Here is a 24,270-nt window from a genome sequence, read left to right on the forward strand (position 1 = left end):
TAGTTATTTTTATTAGCGAATTCGGGTGGTCATTTCGTAGCAAAACGGCCGAGCGCTCGGAAATTGCTAGGTCGGCGACCGAGCTGGATCACGTGACCGTTGCCACCCGAACATGATTGCTAGGAATCTAGCGGTTTTAGGTACTTGGATCACGCTAGGGGCGTCGTGGTCGCAAGTCTTCGAGTTCTGTCGTCTGCTAAACCACGTGATCTCAACATGCGGGCCAATGAGGGCACTCGCCACCGTTGCAGTGCGGATGTGACGACACCGGATACAGTTGAGCAATCTGCTGCTCGATCGTTTTGAGACCGGGCAAAAAAAGTGCTAGCTAGCAAATTCCGAGCGCTCGGAAAGCGCCACGCGAACATGCGAGATTTGCTTCATTTTGACCAAACGAACATGACTGCTCGAGATCTCGCAAAAACAGTTGCTCCGAAATGACCACCCGAATTCGCCATATGTGTGGCAGTGACTGAGCATGAGTAACTGAGAAAATGAGCAAACCAGACTCTGGATTATGAGTGAACAAACCACAGCTGAGCTTGAGTGAGCTTGGGTAACCTCACGCACCGTGAACTGAGCACTCTGATGCCACCCCCAGTGCGCCTTGCGCCCCCAACCGCACTTGCGATTCCAGGTAAACCAGGGACTTACATTTTACATCATAACCTATTCATTTTTACTTGTCTTTACCTCGTCCTGCTCTCTAAACCTCGTATCACCCTCAGGTAATCCCGTATCGCATTAGCTCAACTCTCTTCATATCATGTCCGTCACGCTCGAGAGAACCTAGATATTTGTAGAGAGCCCTCAGCTAGAGACGCGAAGCCGAGCCTAGGACGAGCGTGAATGAGCAAACGGGGCGAGTGAGTGAGCACGAAAGAGCGAACGGAAAACTGAGCAGCAAGTGAGTGAGCATGAGTGCCGACATCTGCTCGTTAAAAGAGAGGTTCCTCTTTGTACCCTGTCTAGCAAATTGTAATATACGTTATTCGCATTCGTTTCAGATAAATCTAATCTTTCAAAACATGACGAATCCGAAAATCAAGTTCGAAGTCGTTATGTTCCACGGTCAGGTAAGAACTGGTGATAATTATGATGATTGATCCGTACAAGTACCCTCTTTCTTTGCATTCAAACTTATTGTTCCTTTATTAGCTTGTGGGGAGGTCAGTAAGGACCATAGATTGAGAAGTTACCCGTCAAAAAGAACCCGTAAAAAGTTAAGTTACCGTGTGAAAAATGTAACTAAGTTAATAACGAAGTTCTTCAGCGTGAAATGTAACTCGCAGTTATTGAGTTACATAAGAAAAGAACGAGTTACTTCCAAGTTACTTCGGACACAAAATAGCATTACGCAGGTACAGCGCGCGTGAGCAGTTGGGATAGACCTTGAGTTGCCTGCGGAGGAGTGCAACACGATCGTTTTCGTTTAGATCGTTTTCGTTTATGTCCAACAATAGACTTCTCCCTGTTTGTAAACAAATGACGTCATAGTGTTCGACAGCGCCACAAATTTGGTAGAATTGAACTACGCTCGAAGCTAGAGGTGAACAAGGTCGCGCCCGAAAGTCACGGTCTTGAGGGGATTACGATATGGTCCCTTAAAGGGACGCGACGCTCGGTCCTGCTTTTCTTTCGATGGGAGGCAGCGAACAAGTGCCCGTTCGTGGAACCCAGCCCTCTCCTTCCGATTTGTTTCTGTTTCAGTCTGTCTACCAATGTCATGATGACGTCTCTCTGCGGTAGAGGCCTATCCAACGCTTTGCATCTTACTCCCTGCGGGTGCACAATTGTTCAGCTTTATTTCAATGGCAGTGGTTCTTACTTCCTGAATAAAATACTGTCATTGAATGAATATCACTTTTTTGGCAAAAAATGCCAAGAAGGAACCGGAGAGAAAACAAGAAAATATGTAGACGTGAGTGAAAACCGAGTTAAAAGTAACTTCGAATTTAACTTAAGTTACTTTGGCAAAGTTAGCCGAAAAAGGAACGAGTTCCTCTGAAAGTTACCAGGGCGCAAAAGTAGAGAGTTAAGTTACAAGTTACCAAAAAAACGAACTTATAGTTACAGTAACGAGTTACTTGTAACGAGTTACCTCGAACTCTCGTAAGGACAATCGGGCTTGCTACTCCTTCTTTGATAAATATGTGGTTAAGCGGCGGCAGTAGCGTATGACAAACGGAAATGTAGCCGGTGTAGTCGCCTGGCATGAAAGTGAGGGATTGCAGGACTTCATTTGTGGCGGGAAAATGCTAAATTTAAGATTTCCTCGCGAAAAGCGCATATTCTGCGTTTCAAAATCACTGTTATCATTTTTTTTGTGGTGAAACCACATTTCACCTTGCTGACAAAACATTCTGAGCAGGTCACAGTGAATCCTATGCCCAAATTATTCAACGTGACTTTCCACTGCTGCTTTCGTTGCTTTAGTTGAGTGAAGGACTCACGAAACTACCTTCGTTAGAAGGTCGCATTTGTTAGCTAGTAAGTGTGACAGTTTTAAACGTGGCCTGAGCTCTGTTAACGAAAGGTCCTACCAGCAGCGTGTCGATGGTGCGAATAGAAAGTGACCACACAAAGCCATATCCTAAAAGACAAGCTACTGCTCTACGTTTTGCCCATAGACTTGAAAACAATTGGTACATGTCCTCCAGAACGGACGTCTGAATAAACGTTCCACGAATTCGCAGTAATGTTGTGTGCGCGTTTGACCCTGAACATTTATTGAGATCACAAAGAGATGGAATGGTACTGTTCAAATAATGTATCATGCGGCTCTCTTCCCATTTTCGCGTGCTTGCAGAATGGAAACGGGAGCGGACAACAACGACGCGAATGTTATCAATAGTGTGGCCGCGACTCGAGAAATGCTTAGAAACCAATGTTATCTGGTGGTTGGTGATACCTTCAGAAATTTGTAAACGTAGGGGCCGACGATGCGAACACTACCCATCCAACGGACCTAAACAAAAGACTCGTTTTAGGCTTCTAATGAACTGTCGACAGTTGTTACACATGCTGTCCTAGTTAATACGTTCACGTGCTGCCCCTGCCGGGCTGGGCAGTATGTTTAACATCCTCCGACACTAGCTTTCTGTTTCTCACTTTTACTGATGAAGAGCGTCCGCTCGAAACATCACGCATCCTAAGTATCGTCCTCCCGCTTATTTCCCCTTTTGTGTACACTAGTCCTGATTTTCGTTTTTTGGTTTTCTCTGAAAATACCGACCCTTTTTCCCCCAAATTGCAATTTTTGGTCGACCAATGTTCCGTTCGACACATATTCCCGTTCATTCGTTGCTTTACTTTGAACGAGTATTTCGGATTTATCCGATTTGACGGTATCATGATATATGTCCTTAGAACATAAGGTTCCAATGGTTGCTCGTGATTTTTGAAATTTTTGTCCTTTATCCGGTGCTTTTATCGATTTTAAGACGAATCATCTGTGTCTGCAGTTCCTAAACTTTACGGGGCCTGCGCTTACTTTGGAGTCAAACGAAGTAGACGCCCACAAGAGCCTCACTTCAATCGATAAGTTCATCACGGGCAAAGCGCAGTTTGATCCGTCAGACATCCTGTTCGTCTTTTCCGGGTAAGAATATTTTGCATCACTTTACGGTCCTCCCTTCATCAATACTATTCACTCCTTATCGCAGGCGGAAGGTATTCACAAGAGGACCGAACAACAACAAAGAATATTTGCCTCAAGGTGCGAGAAGGAATCTACATTGGTGTGTAACAAGGGTGTAATAAGGATGTAATGGTTTAAGGATGTTTTGCCTTGTTCTAAAATGATTAACATTGCACACGAAATCGCTTTACAACCTTTTTGGTGTCAATTGGGTGCGTCATATCGCACACCCTTTTCAGTGTAGTAGCTACACCCAAAATATTGGGTGTAATGAAATGCACCTTAACCATGGAATGTAATGAGTAAACAATGTGGTGGAAGATAACTGGCGTGTACACTGAGTTTTAATTTTCCTTCATACCAAAACCAATAAAAAACACAAACAGTATCTTAAATAGCGAGCTGATACACCACGCAGTTCTTCGCTTCAGATATTTGTGTGCATATAATCATGGTAAATTTAAACACCTCACCCTTCGTTTTGTCTGGAAGGCGAGCAGGGCTATTGAATTTGCAGACGCTTGCAAGGCAGGCAATGTATATAGTACCTGTTTTCTCTTAGAAAGGAAATGCCTGTCTAAGTGAGCTTTTGCTTCGCCATCCCATTTATGTAATGTTTCAAATTCATCTCTAAATTGAAGCGCGTAAATATCCTTATCCGTATATCAGACTGTATATTGGTCCAGTATGGCACCAGTTCAGATTTGCTGTATTCGGAGAGCACAATACATTACAGGTTGATGTTTTTCATTTACCTTGCCTGATATGCATGATACGCTCACCGCGGAAACAATGGAAGCTGCACACCTCATTCCATTGCTTAAGGGTGTTTATTTACACCAAAAATTCAATCAGGGTATCGTCCAATTACCAGTGTAGACCATCAAGACTCACATCCACTAAGTAGGCGTTACACCGTTCCAGAGGTCATGTGTGCGTACCATAACTCAAACACTTTTAAGTGTAAAAGTTTCAAGGTGTTGTGAAATACACCTTGAGAGGTAGGTGTATTTCATTACACCTACAAACTTTTACACACAAAGGGGTGTCAGTCATGGTACACCCACGTCACCCTCGAAAGGGTGCCAAAAAGTTCAGTGTGTAGTTTGCGCATTACACCCCATGGTTAAGGTGTATTTCATTCCACCCATTATGTTGGGTGTAGCTGCTGCACTCAAAAGGGTGTGCGATATCACGCACCCAAATGACACCAAAAAGTGTGTAAGAAGATTTCGTGTGTAATCAATATCTCAAGGTGAGATGCGACATACCACAACTACTCCAGGTCTAGGTAACGGATCAGCGACTTCGTTATATTCACAAGAGTTGTCACAGATGTATACTGGCTGAACAATCGAGGTGCGGTATCTCACGTGGAATTCAAGATGCACAGCCGGTATCAATGGTGAAGATTCCGGGTTTATGGTCCATCTACACTGTGAAAGCTCTTCTCCTGAGGAAAGGTCGAAAACTGTTTCATTGACAGATAGACCCTGATCCCGTAGATACGATAGCGAGTTTCACTGGCCATGGGCTTGCGAAGCAAGATTGTCAGTGGCTTAGATTGTCCAGTATCGTCTCGCTGATGCGAAGCTGCAATTGGTAGGCGACTTATCTACGACACTGCACTGAGAACCACACCATGCTACTGCTGCCTTTCGGAAAAATACACACATGTGCAACTTAAGCTACTCTGGTTAACTGTTGGTAATCAGGGTACAGGGTTGGAAAAAAAGTTCACAGAACGCGCTCCAAATTAATCCACAGACCCGACCACTCATGATCGCAGTTGTCTCGCGACATAACTCCCCGAATTATTCGGATTATTCATACGGAACACGCTCCGGCGCATTCCTCCCTCAGAGTGACACGCTAGCAGCGAATGGACTGTAGCGGCTGGACATATGGACTGTAGCAGCGAATGGACGGGGACTGTACAGACTTGCAAACAGGTGACTGTCCTTTTTCCGGTTTCGCTGCATCGAGGGAACATGTCTATACGTGCGTACGGTCCCGTTCGCTGAAAAATATCAATGTGAGGAAAGAATGCGCCGAAACGTGTTCCGTAAATTTTTGTCCAGCACTGTAACGTCCATATAGATCAAGAAGATGGGCAAATCAAAACCTTGGTTGATGCCATTGGTTGATGGCGTTGAACGCTTTGCATGGGTTAAAATGCTTGCAGACAACCTCAAAAAGAGAACAGGAACTCCTCGGACCTCGATCTTGAACTTTCAATTAGCGATCGTTATCGTCATATTTAAAGTTCACGCGCTCCAAAGCCGCTTTGGTAGGCTGGTGCAAGCTCTCATGGCGAATCACGGGCCGAAGGGCTGTCTGAGGTTTTTCCTGGGTTTTCCTCAGAGGCTTTCAGGCATATGTCGGCACAGTTCCCTTAGAAGTCGGCACAGGACGTACATTCCCCCATGGCGTCAGTCGTGACGTTGCCCACCTCTGCGAGGCCGACAACGCCGAGCCCTTGCACCACCACCACGGGCCGAGGTGGTGCATTTAAAGCGCGTTATGGGATAGCGAAAAGTTGAAGAACGGGGCTCCTGATGTACTGACACTTCTCGAAGATGCGTCGTGAAGCGCTGAATGTGCGGGAAACCGTCGGGTATCGTTATGACGTTGACGGTCGTATAGCCACCGCACATCCGTCATTGTCCAAAATCGTCCTGAAGGACCATGTGCTGTGTCGAGGCCCATGGCTGCTGGCGAAACCATACGACACCCTCATAAAATCCTTGACTGCTGTAACCAAGCAGACCCCACCGGCCGGACATGAACTAGCACACCTTTTGTAAGGGTATGGTCGGTGACAGAGTGATGCGCTGGCGCATCTGGAGAAGTATTCTGGTTTTGCGTCAGGAAAAGCAGGGATAGTGGTGATGTGGCGAAATGTTTAAGGATACACGAATGCTGGGTTAAAGGGTATTTTCGCGGCCACATTGGAGACGTGAGTGAGGAAGCAACAATGCCAGTGCTTGATTAGGCATGTGATCACGTATCCTTACGCCGTGTCTTCTCGTGTATTCGCTGCTTCTGAGGTAAAGCTGTGCTCTCGTCGCAGAATATGTTGTCCTCCGCTGCTTGCTTGTTTCATCTTCCAGTGTCGCTTTGAGTAGATTCCTTGGCTTTTTTTTACCAGTCTTCTGTAATTTCTTCCCGCATCGTCGGCGTACTGGCATTGGCGTTGGCATACTGCCACGATGTTTTTTTTTTACCCATGCTTCCCACGCCCCTCTGCTCCGCCTTCATCTCGCCCGTTGACGCCAGTCTTGCGGTAGTGACTTGGCAACAGCTTCACGGACTTCGGTTACAAATTAACTGCAGTATAGCGTGGCAGCAGCCTTCCTTTTTTATACTGTTGTGCAACACAAAGTGGAATCGTGGCGCGCGTGGTAACCCTTGTGTAGTCAGCTATTATCAGCTGTCTCGTGCACTACACAGTTATTTTACTGATATTTTTGTTTCCTGCAATACATAGCAGTCTGCGTTCTTCTTTCAGGTCTGACATGGGAGCGAGGAATATGCAACAGGAGCAGAAAGATAGTCATAGTGAGTGACATAGGCAAGCACTTCCAAGCCTTACCGAATGCTGGGTTCCAGCTCGCGCGCCTGTAAGTAAACTACACTACAGTGGTCAGTAACACAGCATATCTTCAGAGAAATGCTTCCGCTTCATGCCTGTCACTTCCGGTAAGGGTATGCAAACGCCATGTTATGTCTTTCCCATTGAACGTTTAATGATACCGGCTCAATCGTAGTGCAGCGATCAGTTTCATGGTTGGTTCTATGCCGCTACTATGTCAGTCTTGAAAGTGGTTCTGGTTCGCCAGCGTACTATTAGTAGTGTCATATTTCGTCCAAAGATACGTAGAGAAGGTGTTGTTCCTCTACATGAGTCCCGACCAGCGATGATGGAATGTCTCAGCGGGCAGATGTACGTGGCCTCATGCAAGGACGATGCAGGTAGAACTGGCTGGCAGGTGCAGTGGCACGTCTTCACCGTCGTCGTCGGGCTGCCACATCACTCCCCCTTCAGACGCGGAGGTTGTAATGCTAGTGGTTGAGGTCCGCGTCGATACGGGATGAGGAGAAAGACGGGCGACACGTGGAATAGGGACGGCTGGACTTGCGTCTTGTGCTGAATGGGCAGAAGTAGCGGGATGCATGGTGCGCAAAAAGGATGCGTCGCGGACAAGGGCGGGCCGGGAGGGTTCCAGGGGCGGGCCGAAGCGAAGAGCAGGCAGGTAGGCGGAACAGTATGCAGGAGCAGTGAGCTAATGCTGTCGCCAAGGAGAGTGCCGTGGAGGACCATCGCAAAGCACGGAGAGAGCTGGAGTAGACCTCATTGTGGCTTCCGTGTGTTTTCCCCATGGAACATTGGCCCCGGGGCCTTTTGACCGCATCTGGATGAGCTGCCAGAATCTTGTACGGAAGCCTGGTGGGAAGGCGAGGCGGGCAGCGTTCTTGGACATCTAGCATAGCAGATGCGGTGAAGCGGTCGACAGCGGCGTACGGTGACTGGTACGGGAGCGTGATGCTCGGGAACGTGCCGCTGGTGAACGCCCGAGGAGGACCGTCGTGAAGCGCGAGGCGGCGTGACGCAGTAAGACTGACCACAGCGTGTTGAGAGTGGTGCGGTGTGGGAGCGGCGTCGTGATATGCCATGTCGTCGAATGCCGAGGGAAGGGCGTCACCGCCTAGCGAGTCCTTGGAGGAACTAGGCACCGTGCCTTCAATGATGACTTCCGGAGTGATTCGCTGGTCGTTGGAAAATTTGTGATGCAAATTAATGTAATTAATGTAATGTAATGTGAATTACACTGAACGCGGTGTTCTGTGTCCGGGTCACCAAATGTGGAGGGGGTGTTGTTCCTCTACATGAGTCCTGACCGTCGATGATGGAATGTCCCAGCGTGCAGATGGACGTGGCCTCACGCTAGGACGGTGCCGGTAGAACTGGCTGGCAGGCACAGTGGCTCCCTCCAGCAGAGGCACGTCTTCATCGTCGTCCACGGGCTGCCACAGACAGTTCACGACCCCCCCCCCCCAGGAAAAAAGAAACACACTGAATTGTACCAGCCCTTTGAGCTATTCACTTCAGTATTTCTTCGTTATCCTTACACCTACTAATCTCTGATCTCCCACTGATACCCACTGTAGCTGTGGCTATCGTCCCTGCCACCTTCAGTACTGCATAATGGCTCATTTTGAAGCAAACAAAGAGTTGGCACCGTGCGAAAAGTACATGCCTCATGTAGGAGTTGTGCGAACGTACCATATCATGCAGCGTGTTCGCCTTCAAGTTCCTAGGTGCATGGCTGGAACTCGATACTTCAAAATTAGTGGGAGTAACAAACAGTACGAAAGCGCCAGTGAAATATGCTGCAAGCAAGCTGTAAGTCCAATCCGCCGCGATAGCATGTGCTCGTGGTTGCTGTGCTGTCCGTGATGTTGCTTTTAAATAAAGAACTGTCTGCAGAATTCAAAACTAGTGCACGCGTGAAAGTTACCTAGTGCTGTGCAGCGTTATTCTCCACGAAGGTTTCTACACCAGCAAGCTTTTAAATATTTAATTTATTTACATAATTCTACTTTGTTCAATATTTCAGGTTGGGTGCACCAACTGCGTGCACACCTAACTTTTACAAACTGGGACAAGACCTTTTTCGTCTCTCAGAATGTGCTATGAAGAACATTACAAAAAATATCGAGTAAGTATCACACGGTGTGCGTATGTTTTGCCTTTGAATATAATCTCTGTTAGAAATCGTAATGTCATGGAAGTTCGAATACAGTCAGGGATCCACTGCTGCATATCACGTATACGTACGGGGAATTTCAAAGAATAATACAGGTTATTCTGAATTCCATTTAGTGGGCCGCATAGACCGTGGATCACACCAGAGAAACCCCAGGAAAAAACACAAAAACAAAAACAAAACGGCGATATACAGGGTGGGTGCTTTAACAGGTCAGTCACATTCTCGTGCAAAACGTTATACCTCCTTGACGCACAGACTTCATTTGTGTCAGAGTAAATAATTTATGCCAGAGAAAACTAGGAAATAATTGTGGTTACTAAGCATTGTGTGACAAAATAGATAAGGTCGCGCAAACTTCCGCCTCCATCCATCAATATACCGCATAGGAAATACATGAAGACGAAAGTTTCGTCGCCGTATTTATTCTGTTACGCTGTAGCGGGTAACCACGATTTTGTCGTAGGTTTCTCTAGCATAAATTACTCACCGTGTAACTGCAGAAGCCTGTGTGTCAAGTAGGTATAGCCTCACGCGCCTAAACGTGACTGTCATTTTATAGCAACCTCCCCGTCTATCATGAACTAGGATAATGCACAAAATGTGTACAAATAATAGGAGTACTCTCTATAGCCACATGGAGTACATACAATTCTATGTTGAAAACCGCCATTCGACACACAAAGAGAAATAAATAAGCAGCCTTTCCAAATGGGGCGCAGGGACATTACAATTATCTCCTACTTACACTGTGTTGCTGCTCCTGTTTACAGTTCCGGTTTGGACATGGACGTGGAAAAATCAGGGTAGAAAGAGCAAGCTGACATGTTAATACAGGATAGTTTAGGGATTGTTATTTTGTATTATTCCTACAAATTAGCACACAATGAGCTATGTACATAACAGCCTCCACTCCAGTTTCTGGAATTTCTTTTCTACCCCGTTACTTCTCTACCCTCTTTATTTATTTCTAATTTCCCGCAGAGACTTCGGCTTCAACAGCTTGTAAATTTAGTGCGAATATTACGCTAATGTTATCTTATTAGTTGCAGTGTGGCTTACCAAGGTGTATGAGAAAATTAAGTTGCTTCGACCGCAAATTATTGTGGCAGTTCATGAGCCAGCTCAAGTGTTCTCATACGCGCAACCATGTGCTGCTACCTAATATTGGAAAGGACACGGGGTTCGAGATCATTTGGAGTGTAACTTCAGCAAGGAAGACGGGGCCGCAGGGCTGACAAGAGAAAACCTCCCGAATATTGACAGGGGGGCACACGCCAGGCCAAGGGTAAAATGAATGCCTGAACAACACTATTTTGAGATGATGAATGCAGAGTTTCATCGCCAATGCCTCACCCCTGGCTTTACACCCCTGGAAGATATCATTTCATCCCTATTTTTTCATTGTTGTTTTGACAGGGCAGCTTCCTTTAGATATGCGGCCACGGGGTGGCCAAGGCTTTGGTGGCCCCCAGGACACAAAATAGCTGAGCGTGGGTCGCCTAGTTGGGGGCCCTGCTTCAGGCTCTCCATAGTATATCCGGTAGCTGTCGCGTACTAGGTGGCACGGATACCGGTAGCTCTCAAAACATTTCCTCCTACATTACTCTAATCTCTTTATCTTACGAGGGGTGTTCAAGTCAGACAGGGGCTTTTCAATTTTTTGCAAAAGTAAAATGAACTTGCAGACGAGAAATTAGTTTTATTTTTTAAACTTAAGCTCCAACTGCACTAATGCACCTGTCCCAGCGTTTCACGTGGGCTTGGATGCCAGCAGCGTACAAATCCTTACCGGCGCGTAGCAGCACGATCGGACCCCATCCTTGACCTCGTCGGTGCAGCTGAAGTGGCGGCCCCCAAGGAACGCCTTGAGTAAAACGAAGAGATAGAAATCGCTGGGGGCGAGGTCTGAACTGTAAGGTGGATGTGGCAGCAACTCTCAGCAAAATTCCCGTAAGGTGCGTGTTGTGAGATGCTCGGTATGCAGGCGTGCATTGTCCTGTAAGAAGCAGACTCCTTTGGTGATCAGGCCCGGCCGCTTTTGCTTCAGCGCCTTATGCACATCCCTGAGAACCTGGCAGCAATATGCACTATCGATGGTGGTGCCACTGGGCAGAAAATCAACATAAAAAACGTCAGCCTTGTCCCAGAAAACCGTGGTCATGGCCTTACCCGCAGACGGGGTGCTCCTGAACTTCTTGGGAGCTGTCGAGCCCGGATGCTTCTACCTTTTGATGCGCTAACTAGACTCATGGGTGAAATGGTGCACACACCTTTCATCGCACGTAATGATCCGATAAAAGAACGGCTCCCCTCTTCAGTGTCGAAATGGTACCTTACCTCTTGGGAGATTACCAGTCTTCTCAGCTGCCCCGGGACCCAGCCGGCACTACCTTTCCGAAACTGGAGGTGTTCATTATTGACAGTGTTCAACCTTAACACAGAAAGGTCCATCTTTCGAGACTGTTCGAGACATGTTATCCGTCGATCCTTGAGGATCAGGCGCTCCACAAGTTGTATGTTGTCAGGAACTCTGACGCAGGGCTCTGAGCCGCCCCGGCCGGGATCGTCCTGCACTGATGTACGGCCATCTGGGAACCGTTTGCGGCAATCCAACGTTTTGCTGCGGCTAAGTGTATCGTGGCCATTCCGAGCCTGATGTCTTCTGTGAATTTCAGATGACTTCACGCCTTCATTCACGAGTATCTTCATGACAATTCGCTCTTCGGTGTGGGCGCTCACCTCGTTGTCGGCCATCTTGTCCAGCACGTGTCTTCTGTTTTGCACAAACTTTGGACCACTACGTGGTGAACGCGGAGGCCTGTCGCGTGTCAAGATGACGAAAACGAAGTAGCGCGTGCCATTTGTACACTCAGGAGAAAGAAAGTCCCGGTTTGACTTCAACATCCCTCGTATATCGACCTCTGTGCTTTTATCACCTGCCTTTGCCGTACTAGGGTTTTGCACAGCTAGTAGGAAAAATAGTGGGCCATTGAGTGATAACATTCGTGATAATTTTTGTAGGTCGCGATCATCATTACCTTCGTGCTACGCCAAGAGTATTGTGTCATATCATGGACAAAGTTTCTGTTCCTCTTCGTAACATTGGTTCCCAGTTATCCTGCGATTTGTGTGATAGAAATGAAGTTGGAGTCCCAATGCAAGGCCACAGAAGACAAACATGTTTTTGTGTAAGGAAGTCTGATATCCAAATGTGTTGTACTATTCAGCCAATAGAGCATACAAGCGGGTGGCAGGTGCATTGCACTTGTAAGGCTGATTCACCTTCCCGAGGGGTACACAGGTTGGTATTCGACAATCATGGTTGAACGCAAATATGATGGATCGTGTAATGTGTAAATTAGCCACAACTCCATGCTTGAAACAAGGCGATGTATCCAGTCATTGTCAAACTTCAGTAATAACATGGGAATCACTGGCGCACAATTATAGCAATGGATATGGAAAATTCGGTCAACGCTTATGATCTTGCAGTTATGTGTTCTAAAGAGAGTTTGTGTAAGGCCAGTGTCACCTACCTATCACGGGCTTCTGCTAACGCGGAAGTCTACATGCTACACACAGCACAATAACACGCGGCGTCGTTACCTAACACACCCCTCACGCCCAGAGAGAGTAAAACCGAAAACACCACCTTCGACCCTCACGCTGCTCCAATTCACCTTGCGGGCCTACGCATAGACCCCTGCGAGCTAAAATTTGTCCGATGCAAACCATAGACAGAGGTACAACTGAAAATATTCTTATTGACCGCATTCAAAGAACTGAGCACCTTCCATCACAGAACAGGGGCGGATTTAAGGGTCCGTCATGGGGGGGAGGAAATTTCGTGCTTTGCGGCGCAGCATCGTCCAGGAGACAGGGTTTTTACATAGGGAACACGACCGTATGGGTCACTGTCGGCGGGCGGTCCCCCACGCCCCCCTTAAATCCGCCACTGTCACAGAAACACAACAAACTGCTCGTATAGCCTAACTAGCACTATAGCTAACATATTAAAACAGTGACACTCACTATAGATTTCACGCTACGGTTATATCAATCGAAATCTGCAGGTATGAACCGAGACGAGCAATACATATTGTACATGATATATCTCCTTACAGCTACCACGCGCTTACAGTGTTCTTGGTATCACAACAAATTTTACACTACATCTGAGGAACGGAGCCAAAGCGAACACTAGCAAATATTCAGGTGGTAGAGGAAAAGATTCAAAGCGAGCAATATCAAATCATAAGAGGAGCAGTGAAACAGAATCTAATGGTATCATAATCGTACATAATCGTTTCTTCAAGCCAGCATTAACTTGAATGTTAAAATGGAACACCCACCACACGTTTTACATTATCTTCGTCTCAATCACAACTTGAGCAACAGACAGATAGAGAGACAGAACCGAAGCGAGCGGTGATTATTCGTGGGATAGACGTATCGCAATCGTATCTTAGCTCACCGAACATTTTACAGCATACACACAATACTGGTATTGGTGAAGTCCGACGTTTTACAGTGATGCAAGTGCATCAGAAACACGTCTGCAGCAGTCATTAATGAAGGCCTCAAGGGACAAACCATGAGAATGCTACATGTAGCATGCACCAAGCATGAACAGCAAAAAGCAAGGCATGCACTGAGTCGAAACGAACGATCACATGATACTTTCCGGTATGTAATCGAATTCGAATGCATGTGGTCAGCCTGGTTCAGAGATAATGAGCAAAATGTTATCAATAGGAATGAGTCGCAGCAGTTAGGGGATAGAGGAATAATAATTGAAGATATCCCATTCCCATACTAGGCCCAAGATATGGTAACACATCACAGTTTTCTTTGTTACAAATCTATGTGAAGTGCTACTCGAAACGATCTCGAACGTTTCGGGAGCATGCACCTCGAGCGCAATCCCTCTGGGAGCCGCGTCGTCAACGCGATAGAAATCGTGCCATCGTTGGACCAGAACGCGTCCCATGAGGTGCATGCCTCGAAGTCGCTTTCATCGTTCGAGATATCGCGGCTTAATGAAAAGACACCTCTTCAAGTTTAAATGAGCTAAGTTTTTGCGGCACACTTGACTAAACTTCTCAGTCTCTGCTTGCATGCTCGTGCTATTGAACAGGTTTATTCCTTTACTATTCCACTTTCCTCTCAAATACCTGACATTGAAATGATCAATGATCGAATGATTGAATGCGGGGACTGCGACAAAACCTATGTCGGTGAGACAGACAGGAAGCGAGTGACATCTTTTAAAGAACATAAGCCGCGGTTAGAAGAATGCGACAGAAGTGTCGTGTTATCACACCTCTCACCTATCCCGGCAGGTGGATTAGTTGACGATAAGTCGATACGATATGCTTTTGTCGCATTCATGTAACCGCAGTTATAGAAGGGACTTTGAAGAGGCCATGAATGCCACACGAATTGAGACCTGATTGGTTAATCACTGTTGTGCTAGAGGACCCATGTTTGACCATGCACTCTAAAAATGGAGCTCCACCGCATAGCACGTCGTGCGCCAACCATTGCCACGAATGATGGGGTTGTCGCTTCTAACTCGAAGACAGAGGGGAGCGTAGCCTTTTTGTGTCAATGTACCGTATTTCCACGCGTATTAGCCGCGGCTTATGCGCGATTTTTTATTTCCCGGACGCTCTGCGGCTTGTCCGCGTCTCTGTTGATTTTGTATGTGCATCACTGGTTTAGCGCACAAAGCAGTCGCGTCGTATTACCCGCGGCTTATCTGCGAGTGCGGCTTATCTGCAAAAACATTTTCAAAGTGTATCTAAAAACGAGTCCTGCGGCTTATCTACGGTGCGGCTAATGCGCGTGAAAATACTGTATATATATTATAATTGGCATAACAACAACAACAACAACTTTATTTTTGACCTTGGACCTAGCATAATTGGCCATAAAAGGGGCGTACGTCCACCTCTATCTTGGAATCAGAAGCGACAACGCTATCGTTCGTGGCAATGGTTGGGGAACATCGTGCTATGCATTGAAGTTCTCGTTATAAAGTATGGCACGGGAGGCACGATGGGGCCCAAGGAAGTTGTTAGAGTCCTGGTTTATGAGACGTGATGTGATAGCGTGTAACTCAAACTGATGCCCCCTACCGGAAGTACAGCGGCCTCCTGGATAAATAGTTTGATGTGTCCCCTTGTTTGGCCATTTGTACTGATCATGCCGGCTGCATAGGTTGCGATACGTCTACTGTTTTGTTTTATATTGTTATGTAAGCCGGAGTAGTAAAGGATTTTACATTATGTCTTCGTCTTCCGGCTTTTGGAGTATATTTTCGCCGAAATGATTGGGCGCTGTGCGTACTGATTCAAAATTTACCGCTTTTTCTTTATACAGGGTGTTTCACCTGAGGTGATAAAAATTCCAACTGGGGACGCACTCGCCGGAGGATTGTGGGAATTTCAGCAACTACTCCCTGGAATCTTTTGCCGCAAATAAGGAATGCTTTTGACGATTTTTAATTGCGGGAAATTAATGTTTTTCAATTGAACTTTGAAAATTGCAAAGAATCCTCAGTTTTTTAGTGAAATACGAAATCCTTCACGAATAACTGCAGATCCAACAAAAACTATGCACAGTATCGCAACAGAAACGGTCGAAAAAAAATGGCGAAAATTCCGCTATAGCCTTATTTGTCTTTTGTCAATCGCAGCCGTCACTCACTCAGCCTGCATAAGTAAGCATATTCACAAAAATGGAACATTTGACTTTTGTTTGCATCACTTTAATTATGCAGCTTATGATACGTGGTTTCAACAATGGTAATCTTTTAGGAGAACTCTTACTCAGTGCAGAGTCTTCAATCTATCGTTTCTTTCAAAGACCGTGCCGAAAGACTTTCCCGAAATAATTTTTTAGTGATATGCCGGTTTAGCAGTGATATTGCACAAACTATCTTGTTTACTCAGTGTGGGGTTTTTGATACAACGTTGTTGCTTTCGAAGGCTGTTTGACACATGTTCCTCTTGGACTTTGTTTTACATGCTGCAAAAGCTTTAGCAGAGATTGTGTTTTTGCGTGCCATGTTTTCGCGTGAGGTGCAGTGATATGTTTACTAGCGGCATGGCAGAACGGGTTAAGGCGTCCTGCTCGTTGGTGGTAGCCAAGGTGATGCTCGACACTCGGAGGTGGTGGGTTCGAATCCTACCGCCGGCTGTGCTGTCTGAGGTTTTCCCTGGATTTTCCCTGGGTTTTCCGAAGTCTTTCCAGACGAATGTCCGCACAGTTGCTCCTAAAGTCGGCCCAGGACGCATACTAACCCTCTCTGTCCCCCACTCCTTCCTGCTGTCCTCCCTCCATCTGTCCACATCTGTAGGCCGCTCGCAGTCACAGTTGATCCACTGCGCTAGCACGTAATAACAACACATTTTTGCTTATTGGAAATGTAGAAACCTTTTGTGGAAGAAAACCAGTTCACGTATGTAGAAATGTCAGCTTTCATGACCACATGCGGGAAAAGGTGAGTAACTTCGAGCATAAGCTTTGCACATACTTTGCTGAAAGCTTTTGCATACCGGAGGTGTTACACGCAGGAAAAGTACAGGGACAGAGAGAGTAGAGACCAGCCAGAGAGAGAGAGAGAGCTGCGTTGTGCTGTCTCGAGGCTAGTGGAGAAGGGGAAAATATTCTGTTACTTCGCGTATAGCCCCTACTGGTTGTCAGTTGTTCATGCACAAAAGATTGTTCTCAACCGCCTGCATACCATGACGACCACATTCGAATTCGATGGTACAGGGGAAGGTTTCATAAGTTTGTTGATTTCACTACATGCTTCGCTTTTCGCTATATGCTATTGCTGCATTCAACGTGAACAAATTTCTGATGATCTGTCGCTTGAACCCTACAGTAGCCAGTGCTGGAGATATATTCTCGCCGCACTTGTGTCGCTGTAGAAGTTATTTCCCATGAGTGTACCTTGACGAAGGACTATTGTAGATGAGGTAATCCCACACAACCATGACCGATTCCGCGGACGTCGGCGACACGTGCGACAAGGAGATAGCAAAGCTCTCCAGTATGTCAGTCAAGTGCCACGCGCCGTGAAGGGGACACGATGACGACGAACGAAATGAAGCCAAAAATACGTATTTTGTTCACCGCGTCCGCCAACGGTTGCCCCCCTAGTGGAAGGGACGTCTCTTTAAGTGGTGTGTTTCTTTATCTTTCTTTCCTGCCAGGGAAGCGTCCATGCTCTTCGGGGCCGGTTTGCAGGTGCGTTTATCTCTATTGCTCATGCGTTTCGGTCTTAACTCCGTGGTTAAATGAGGTGGGTATGTGCTTGTCTTGCAACGGTTGGATGGCAGAGGGTTTCCGTGGCAGTCACTTCACGACGCCTGTCATGGGAAAACCTGCGATCTGCTACCACTGCCAGTCATAAACAGATCCATCTCGTTTCATCACGGTATGCAGGCCGAAATGTATCCCGCTGTGAAATTCTGCTTCTCACACGCAGTCAGTGAATCAAGAGGAGAACGTAAAATGTTTATTTGTATACCAACAGCATACTAGACACGCTGGTCCAATAAGGAATACGTTTGAAAATGAGAAGACAAGCTGTCATGGATAGGGGCACTGGCGTAGGGAAGAAACTTGAAAAATAACAACAAACCACCACCAACAACTTTATTGCGAGGTGCTGAATGATTTTATTACAAATAGTTACTTACATCCCCATACCTACCCATCTGATAGATGACTCCATGACGATTTTTTTAGATCGGACTGTCATGCACACCGTACGCATCTGGCAGAGACTGTTGTTACAGAAACTGCTTCGGATATTATTGTCAGGGTGAATGTCAAATGTATATGCTGTGTCTTTGTCGTCTTAATTTATTTTAGTTCAGCTAGCATTGAGCGTTTTACTCGGTTTCAAAGCAAAATGATATGTTCAAGAAGCATATCCATGACAACAGCAATCAAATCACCTTAATGAGAGCACTAATGTTCTGAATGCGAGCACGAAACTTGCGCGTCCTACAAGAAGCTGATACACACACAAAAGTTAAGGAACAGCGATATATGTTTCGTTGTCTTGTGTGGTGAACCGTCCTTATGACTAGGGGTTTCTCCCTCACGGGTGACGTGGCAGGTACCCATGTGAAAGGGCAAGTGTGCCTACTCAGGCATACTGGAGACTGAAAACAACAACAACAAAGAAAGTCTATATAGCTTAAGATTGTTGGGAATACGGAAGAAAAACAAAGCTAAGCGGTTCTTCATGCCAAAAGCGCTCAGTCGAAGTTAGTGAAGCGACCTAAACTTAAATTCTGGTAGTCTGACTCAGTGCCCAGACCTCAAGATGATTTACACTGAAACAAAAAAAAAAAAGAAAAAAAAAGACCGGAAGACCACTGCATGCTGCGCTAATGACAGCGCAAAAGTTACGTGATGCATGAGGTCCGATATCATGCGATTTGTACCTCGTATTGCGTTGGCGGTAGAACGCACGGCACAATTGAGCCGCTGTATGCAATAAGGGGATTAGTCCAAAAATCACAAATCGAGAAAACTGCATGCGAATATTTGGTAAAGTAATTGCTGATGAGTTTCCCCGAATAAGCCAAATGCAAAATGTGTAACTTATATGCGTGTGGAGTAGACACATGCATATAAGTCCCTTTAGCATCGTTTCTGGGAGTGTGTTCTAGCAGAAATTGAACAAAACACAGCGGCATGACATATCCCCTTCTTCCGTATAACACCGCGCGCACAGGGTTTTCGTGCAGACAAAAAAAAAAAAGACAGTTTTCACGAGTAGGACTTCCATGGTGACGCCAGGACGAGCGGAGTTATCTTTCTGCAGTGGAGCAGGCTAGATCGTGCTTGTCATGCTGCTAAACCAGCACAATCTTGAAAATAATTTTCTGTATGGCCAGCAAAATATGACTGATTAGCATAGTGCACACGTTTTTCTTTCTTCTTAAGATTACAACGCTCAGCACCACTGCTGACACGGTCACGTGAGGTGGGAACAACATGGTTTTCGAGTGGAAGACGAACTTCATTTCCGCACCATAGCAAAATATAAGCTACACCATTCCCAAGTAGCACAACATCTTTGCCCAACAGTGGACCAATATTGGCAATACTGCTCCAATCTTGGTCCAGTATTGGGCCGATATTGCCAATATTGGTCCAATATTAGGTCAGGATAGTGTGTGCTTGGGTTTGTGTGCGTGTGTAAAAAATGGGCATAATTCGGCTGTGCATCACATTGACACACATGCATTTCCGGTTCCTTCCTATAGAGGGTCAATAAATTGCAATGTGGTCCTAAATTTTTTTTCGACAGGTACATACTGGTACGTAGATGTCATCGCAACAAAAATAATAAAAGGGCATAATTCGACTTATCCCCTTATTGCCCCCTTATTTTCATTATCCCCTTACTATCAAACTACAACGCAGACCTCAGACGAGTACAAGAGCAAATTGATGATCAGACCATCTTGAAAACGACGCAAGTCGCTGGCGCGCATGTGCACACTACAAAGATCACGTGATTCCAAAGATTTCTGCGAGCGCTACCTACTCAGCAGCGCGATGCCGCTCGCCGTGCATCCTGTGTACGTTCACGGGGGCCTCTGCCGTACTTTTGAGACAGCGCGAACCGCGCCCATCCCCTGTGCGTTAACGGTGGATCTTTGCAGTACTTTTGAGACAGCGCGAAGCAGGATTCAACAGGGATACACAATCAAGGGTCAACAGGGATGTTCACAGCTGATCCTAGAACGGCGAAGACGTTAGGCTCAAGTATGCACGTTCGTGGTTCCATTGTGGTTGTGTGGGATACTTATCACTCGCTTTGGTTTGTATCCCTCATATTTGAATTGACTTCAACCTAGTGTGAAGTATGTAGTGAGTGTTATGGCTGGGATATATCACGTAGAATAATTATGGCAACCTTGACGTGTTTGAACATGTCTGTCATACATCTGCGATAAAAGACGCTGGGCTGATCGAATTTGGTCAATAAAAGTATTTTGAGGTGTACATTTCTCTATTCTCTGCGCGGGAAAAGCAATAGCCCGTGGGGCGTCGATGCGTCTGCAACTCTGCATGCAGGGTGAGTTGTAGCAGTGCGTGTGTTCCACAGGGGTGACACAAACCTGCCATTGTTGTAACTATCCTCAAGCTGGTGCTTTTGGCAAAACTGCCATTTTGTCCTGGTCGCACTTCATAGAAAACGTCATTTTGAGGTCATGTGACTTTGTTTACATGTCGTTGTGCCGCTATCGACACATTTCCGTCGTCATTACGACAAGAGATGGACGTATTTTGGCAGCGTAAACCATGTGGTGCTTCATTCGCAACATGGTAGCCCATTTCTCCTTAGTTTAAGTAGATCGCATCGGCTCAGTGAGTCTTAACGCGCGGTCGTCATCACGTCTTTGGAAGTCGCCAAGAATGCGAGGCTTTATGTGCAAAACTGCGCATTTTACTGCGAGATTATCGGATCAAAATAATTGCCGTGCTCGATCACGGGCACGCGGCATCATCATGCCGCCGATCACGGGCGCCGCCATCTTTAAAGTCACGTGCGCCTTGACTGTTTGCTGTGACGTGCGACCAGGACCTGTCCAGGTTGCATTGCGTTCGCCCAGCACGCTTTCGTCTACTGAGCAATACAATGGATGCCACCCCTGCGGTGTGGTCGCTAGTGACCGACGGTGGTGACATGTGGTGCTATGATGGGGTATGTAGAGTCTTATGTTACGAAGGATATGAAATATATCTGTTTCTCTTTCAACTGAAGAAAGCTGCAACGAGACCATCGTGATCTTGCTGGGGAATGCTTCAGACGACGGTACCAACGACCACTGAGCTTCCACTACCTCGATCTTCCATACACAATGGTTGATGAGGACGACTTCTGCGTGGCAGTACTAGGAAAACCGGGATTGACGCAACACGCTGGCACCTGCAATGTGAGTTAACCACGACATGATCCAACCGAATTTTAATGTAGAGCGCAGATGTTAGGGCCCTCTATCCATATGCGATACACAAGTCCGCGGATTGTCGCTGAGCGTCCAGAAAGAGTGCTTTCCGCCCAACAGACCCTATTGCCTGCGATTTCTGCTGCTCTCAATATATGGACGTTAACGACGCTGTCAACCCTCTGCAGACTGCGTGGGTAGGCGGAAGAAAGCAAGAGTGTGACGCAATCTACCTTGAACATGTGATTGGACGAAGATGCGAAAAAAATCGTGCATTGCGCAGTAGACAAAAAAGCGGAAGCGGCAAGAATTTTCCGCTCCGCAAACGCGTTGACGCGTATTTTTGCCGCATGTGGGCACGCAGCCTTAGGCGCCTATTCTCGCGTTGAGCGGCGTCGGCGTTGTATCCGGCAGGGCGAATCAGGGGCGACACGAAGGATGAGAATATGGGAGAGCGTGAGGATGAGAGGAGCGGGGAAGCGTACAGCGTGATTGGAGAGGGCGCGAGAAGGAGGAGGGCGAAGAAGGAGGGCTCGTTTGGGAAGCCGTAACGCATCTGGCTACAGTTCGGCGAGCTTGGCTCCAAACTTGCGACCGGAACCGCGGCGGCCGCAAAGCCGCGGAAGTTACTTCACGAACTAGGATTGGAGAGCTAGATGAAGAAAGTACCATGTCTGAGAATAAAAACAGTCGTGTATAACTCAGCCTCAACAACTGTACTCAGGCTTCCCATTACCGACTGTCGCAATCGTCCAGCGAATATTTCTATTGTTGCAATTGTCCAGTAAAGTGCAAAGCGTTGACGGGTTTGTGACGTTTCGCACAAAGTTTTACCGGAGGAGAAGAAAGGGCGATTATTTGCAGCGATGCGAACCTGCAAAGGGGTTAACAGCCGCATAGAAAATTTGTTCCGCGAATACGTAACTCAACCGGCTCTCAAGTCCACGGCAGCTTCCTCCACAAATGACACGCCTCCGGAAAGATCACGAGCTCTCGAAATGTAATAGGAATAGGCGAGACACTTGTCCCTCTTACATGTGAGCGTGACGTGATTCTACGCAGAATGAACACGAAGTCTGTGTTCGGTAGCGAGTATGTGGTTTATATCCGGTATGAGGTTCACTTCTTTTTATTCTTGCGAAGTCTGCCTTTAAGCCTGTGTATGTCGTCAACTGCGACACCTGGAAAAAACCTCGTGCAGAAGATATTTAGCTTTATTCGAATATTTACTCGAAATGTTTACGTTTCCTCAATCCTCATGCGATAGTATAAACAGCCCCTTAGGGCATCTGCGCTATTTCTGAAGAATAATCCCAAAACCCAAAACAGGGTTAGGTTATGTTCAAACGGTATATGACGACAGCCAAAGTGATTGAGGCCCAAGAGCAGTAGGGTACCCTAAAGAAAACTACCTAATTAATACTACACTCACACCATAACGTACATAAGGTGGCGTTTTCTTCGTCACGTTGACGGTTTTACTCAGCTTCAAGTCATTTGTTGTCGATCGAGCCGTTACAAAACACGAGGAGCCGATTCGGACAACTCAGGAAGCTGCGGATGTTCATGGACCCACCATTGCGGTTGACCGGCCTCAGTGGATACTGAAAATGAGGTGGTGGTTTCCAAACAAGCCGAGGAGCTTGACAGCGTGGTACAAGTTTCTTAGACACACTGTAATTCCTGGGAGATCTTAAATCGCGTGACCATGTGCCAAAAAATGCCACATCATATTGACGGAAGCTGAAATTAATCCGTGGACAAGCGGCGCAGCGTGCGTTCCTAGCGCCCGGGGCGAAACGAGCATCGCCCCCTTCTCCCCAAACAAGACACGTCGCAGGAATACAACAGAATTATCCACACCTCCCCCCATCCAATAGAAAGCGATATGCTCTTCGGTTGCTTCAGTTTGAGAATATGCGCTGCTTTCTCCAGCACACAGTCTACTGGATCCCGCGCTAATGAATCAGGATGATGTAACTGGCAGTTTCGCTTTGAGAATGAATAAACACCCGTGTGCGAGCCTCTCTCCATAGTTAGACCAAGCAGGGAACGACACAGGAGTGAGCACTTTGCGTAGCTTTAATGCGCCTTTTATATGCAGGTGTAGGAGCCAGTGTCCTTCGCGAAGCTCTACGAGAGCTTTTTGTCCCTGATACCCCCACTATGTGGCAATAAATAAACGGACAAATAAAAGTAAATATACACACGAACTTTCTCACGCGCAGCACGTGTTGTGACGTCACAACTGGACACTGAGGCGTGTGAAGTGCTGTGCTGAATACGTGGTTAAATGCAACAGCGTACCGCGGATATAGGTCGTCTGCAATAGCAAACATCGGAGAGTCTCAGGGTCAGTTCTCACTTGGCGACGCGGCGTCGTGAGCGGGCGGCGGAAGTAGAGGCGGATTTCCGCCCCGTCAGCGTGCACGATTTTGATGTTTACAGTGGCATTCCGTCGTCTAACATAGACGAAAAATCAGGAGCCATGGCCTCTCTGTGTCACATAATTGGTCGCCAGCTGTCGTTCTCGGCAGCTCTCACCTAAAGGGCTTTACTCTCGCCGACGTCGTGAAAGAAGGTCGGCATGGCATTTTTTTTGGCTCGCGTCTCTCCTCTCCCAACTCCGGAAATGCGCGTCTATTTCCGCTGTCTGCTCACGACGCCGCGTCCGGCGTCGCCAAGTGAGAGCTGGCCATCACTGCAATTGTGCCTCTGCAAATAACCACCATCGTGCTTCGCGATGTCAATTGGTCTTCTTCGCCGAATACAACGAAACCACTGAGCGCGAGTAGATCGTTCGTACGAAACCGCGCTACCCACGCATCGCTCACCGTTTCGTAATGCGCATGCGCGGCACTCCAAT

General features: G+C 46.8%; 1 protein-coding gene across 5 annotated transcripts in view; it reads left to right on the forward strand.

The window, feature by feature from the left end:
* The window catches only part of LOC135378868 (uncharacterized), a 50,633-nt gene that overhangs the window by 22,311 nt on the left and 4,052 nt on the right, over window positions 1–24,270 (forward strand). For 2 of the 5 annotated variants that reach the window (XM_064612018.1, XM_064612021.1), the window contains exons 3-8: window positions 1,008–1,076; window positions 3,465–3,601; window positions 3,666–3,718; window positions 7,152–7,263; window positions 9,262–9,363; window positions 21,221–21,392. In XM_064612018.1, the coding sequence (XP_064468088.1) occupies window positions 1,008–1,076; window positions 3,465–3,601; window positions 3,666–3,718; window positions 7,152–7,263; window positions 9,262–9,363; window positions 21,221–21,392 (645 nt within the window). Of the gene's footprint in view, window positions 1–1,007; window positions 1,077–3,464; window positions 3,602–3,665; window positions 3,719–7,151; window positions 7,264–9,261; window positions 9,364–15,798; window positions 16,556–21,220; window positions 21,393–24,270 lie in introns of those variants that run through there. The other 3 variants (XM_064612022.1, XM_064612020.1, XM_064612019.1) reach the window with 3 other exon arrangements.

Source organism: Ornithodoros turicata, chromosome 1 (genome assembly GCF_037126465.1).
Source record: "Ornithodoros turicata isolate Travis chromosome 1, ASM3712646v1, whole genome shotgun sequence".
NCBI classification, from domain to species: domain Eukaryota; kingdom Metazoa; phylum Arthropoda; class Arachnida; order Ixodida; family Argasidae; genus Ornithodoros; species Ornithodoros turicata.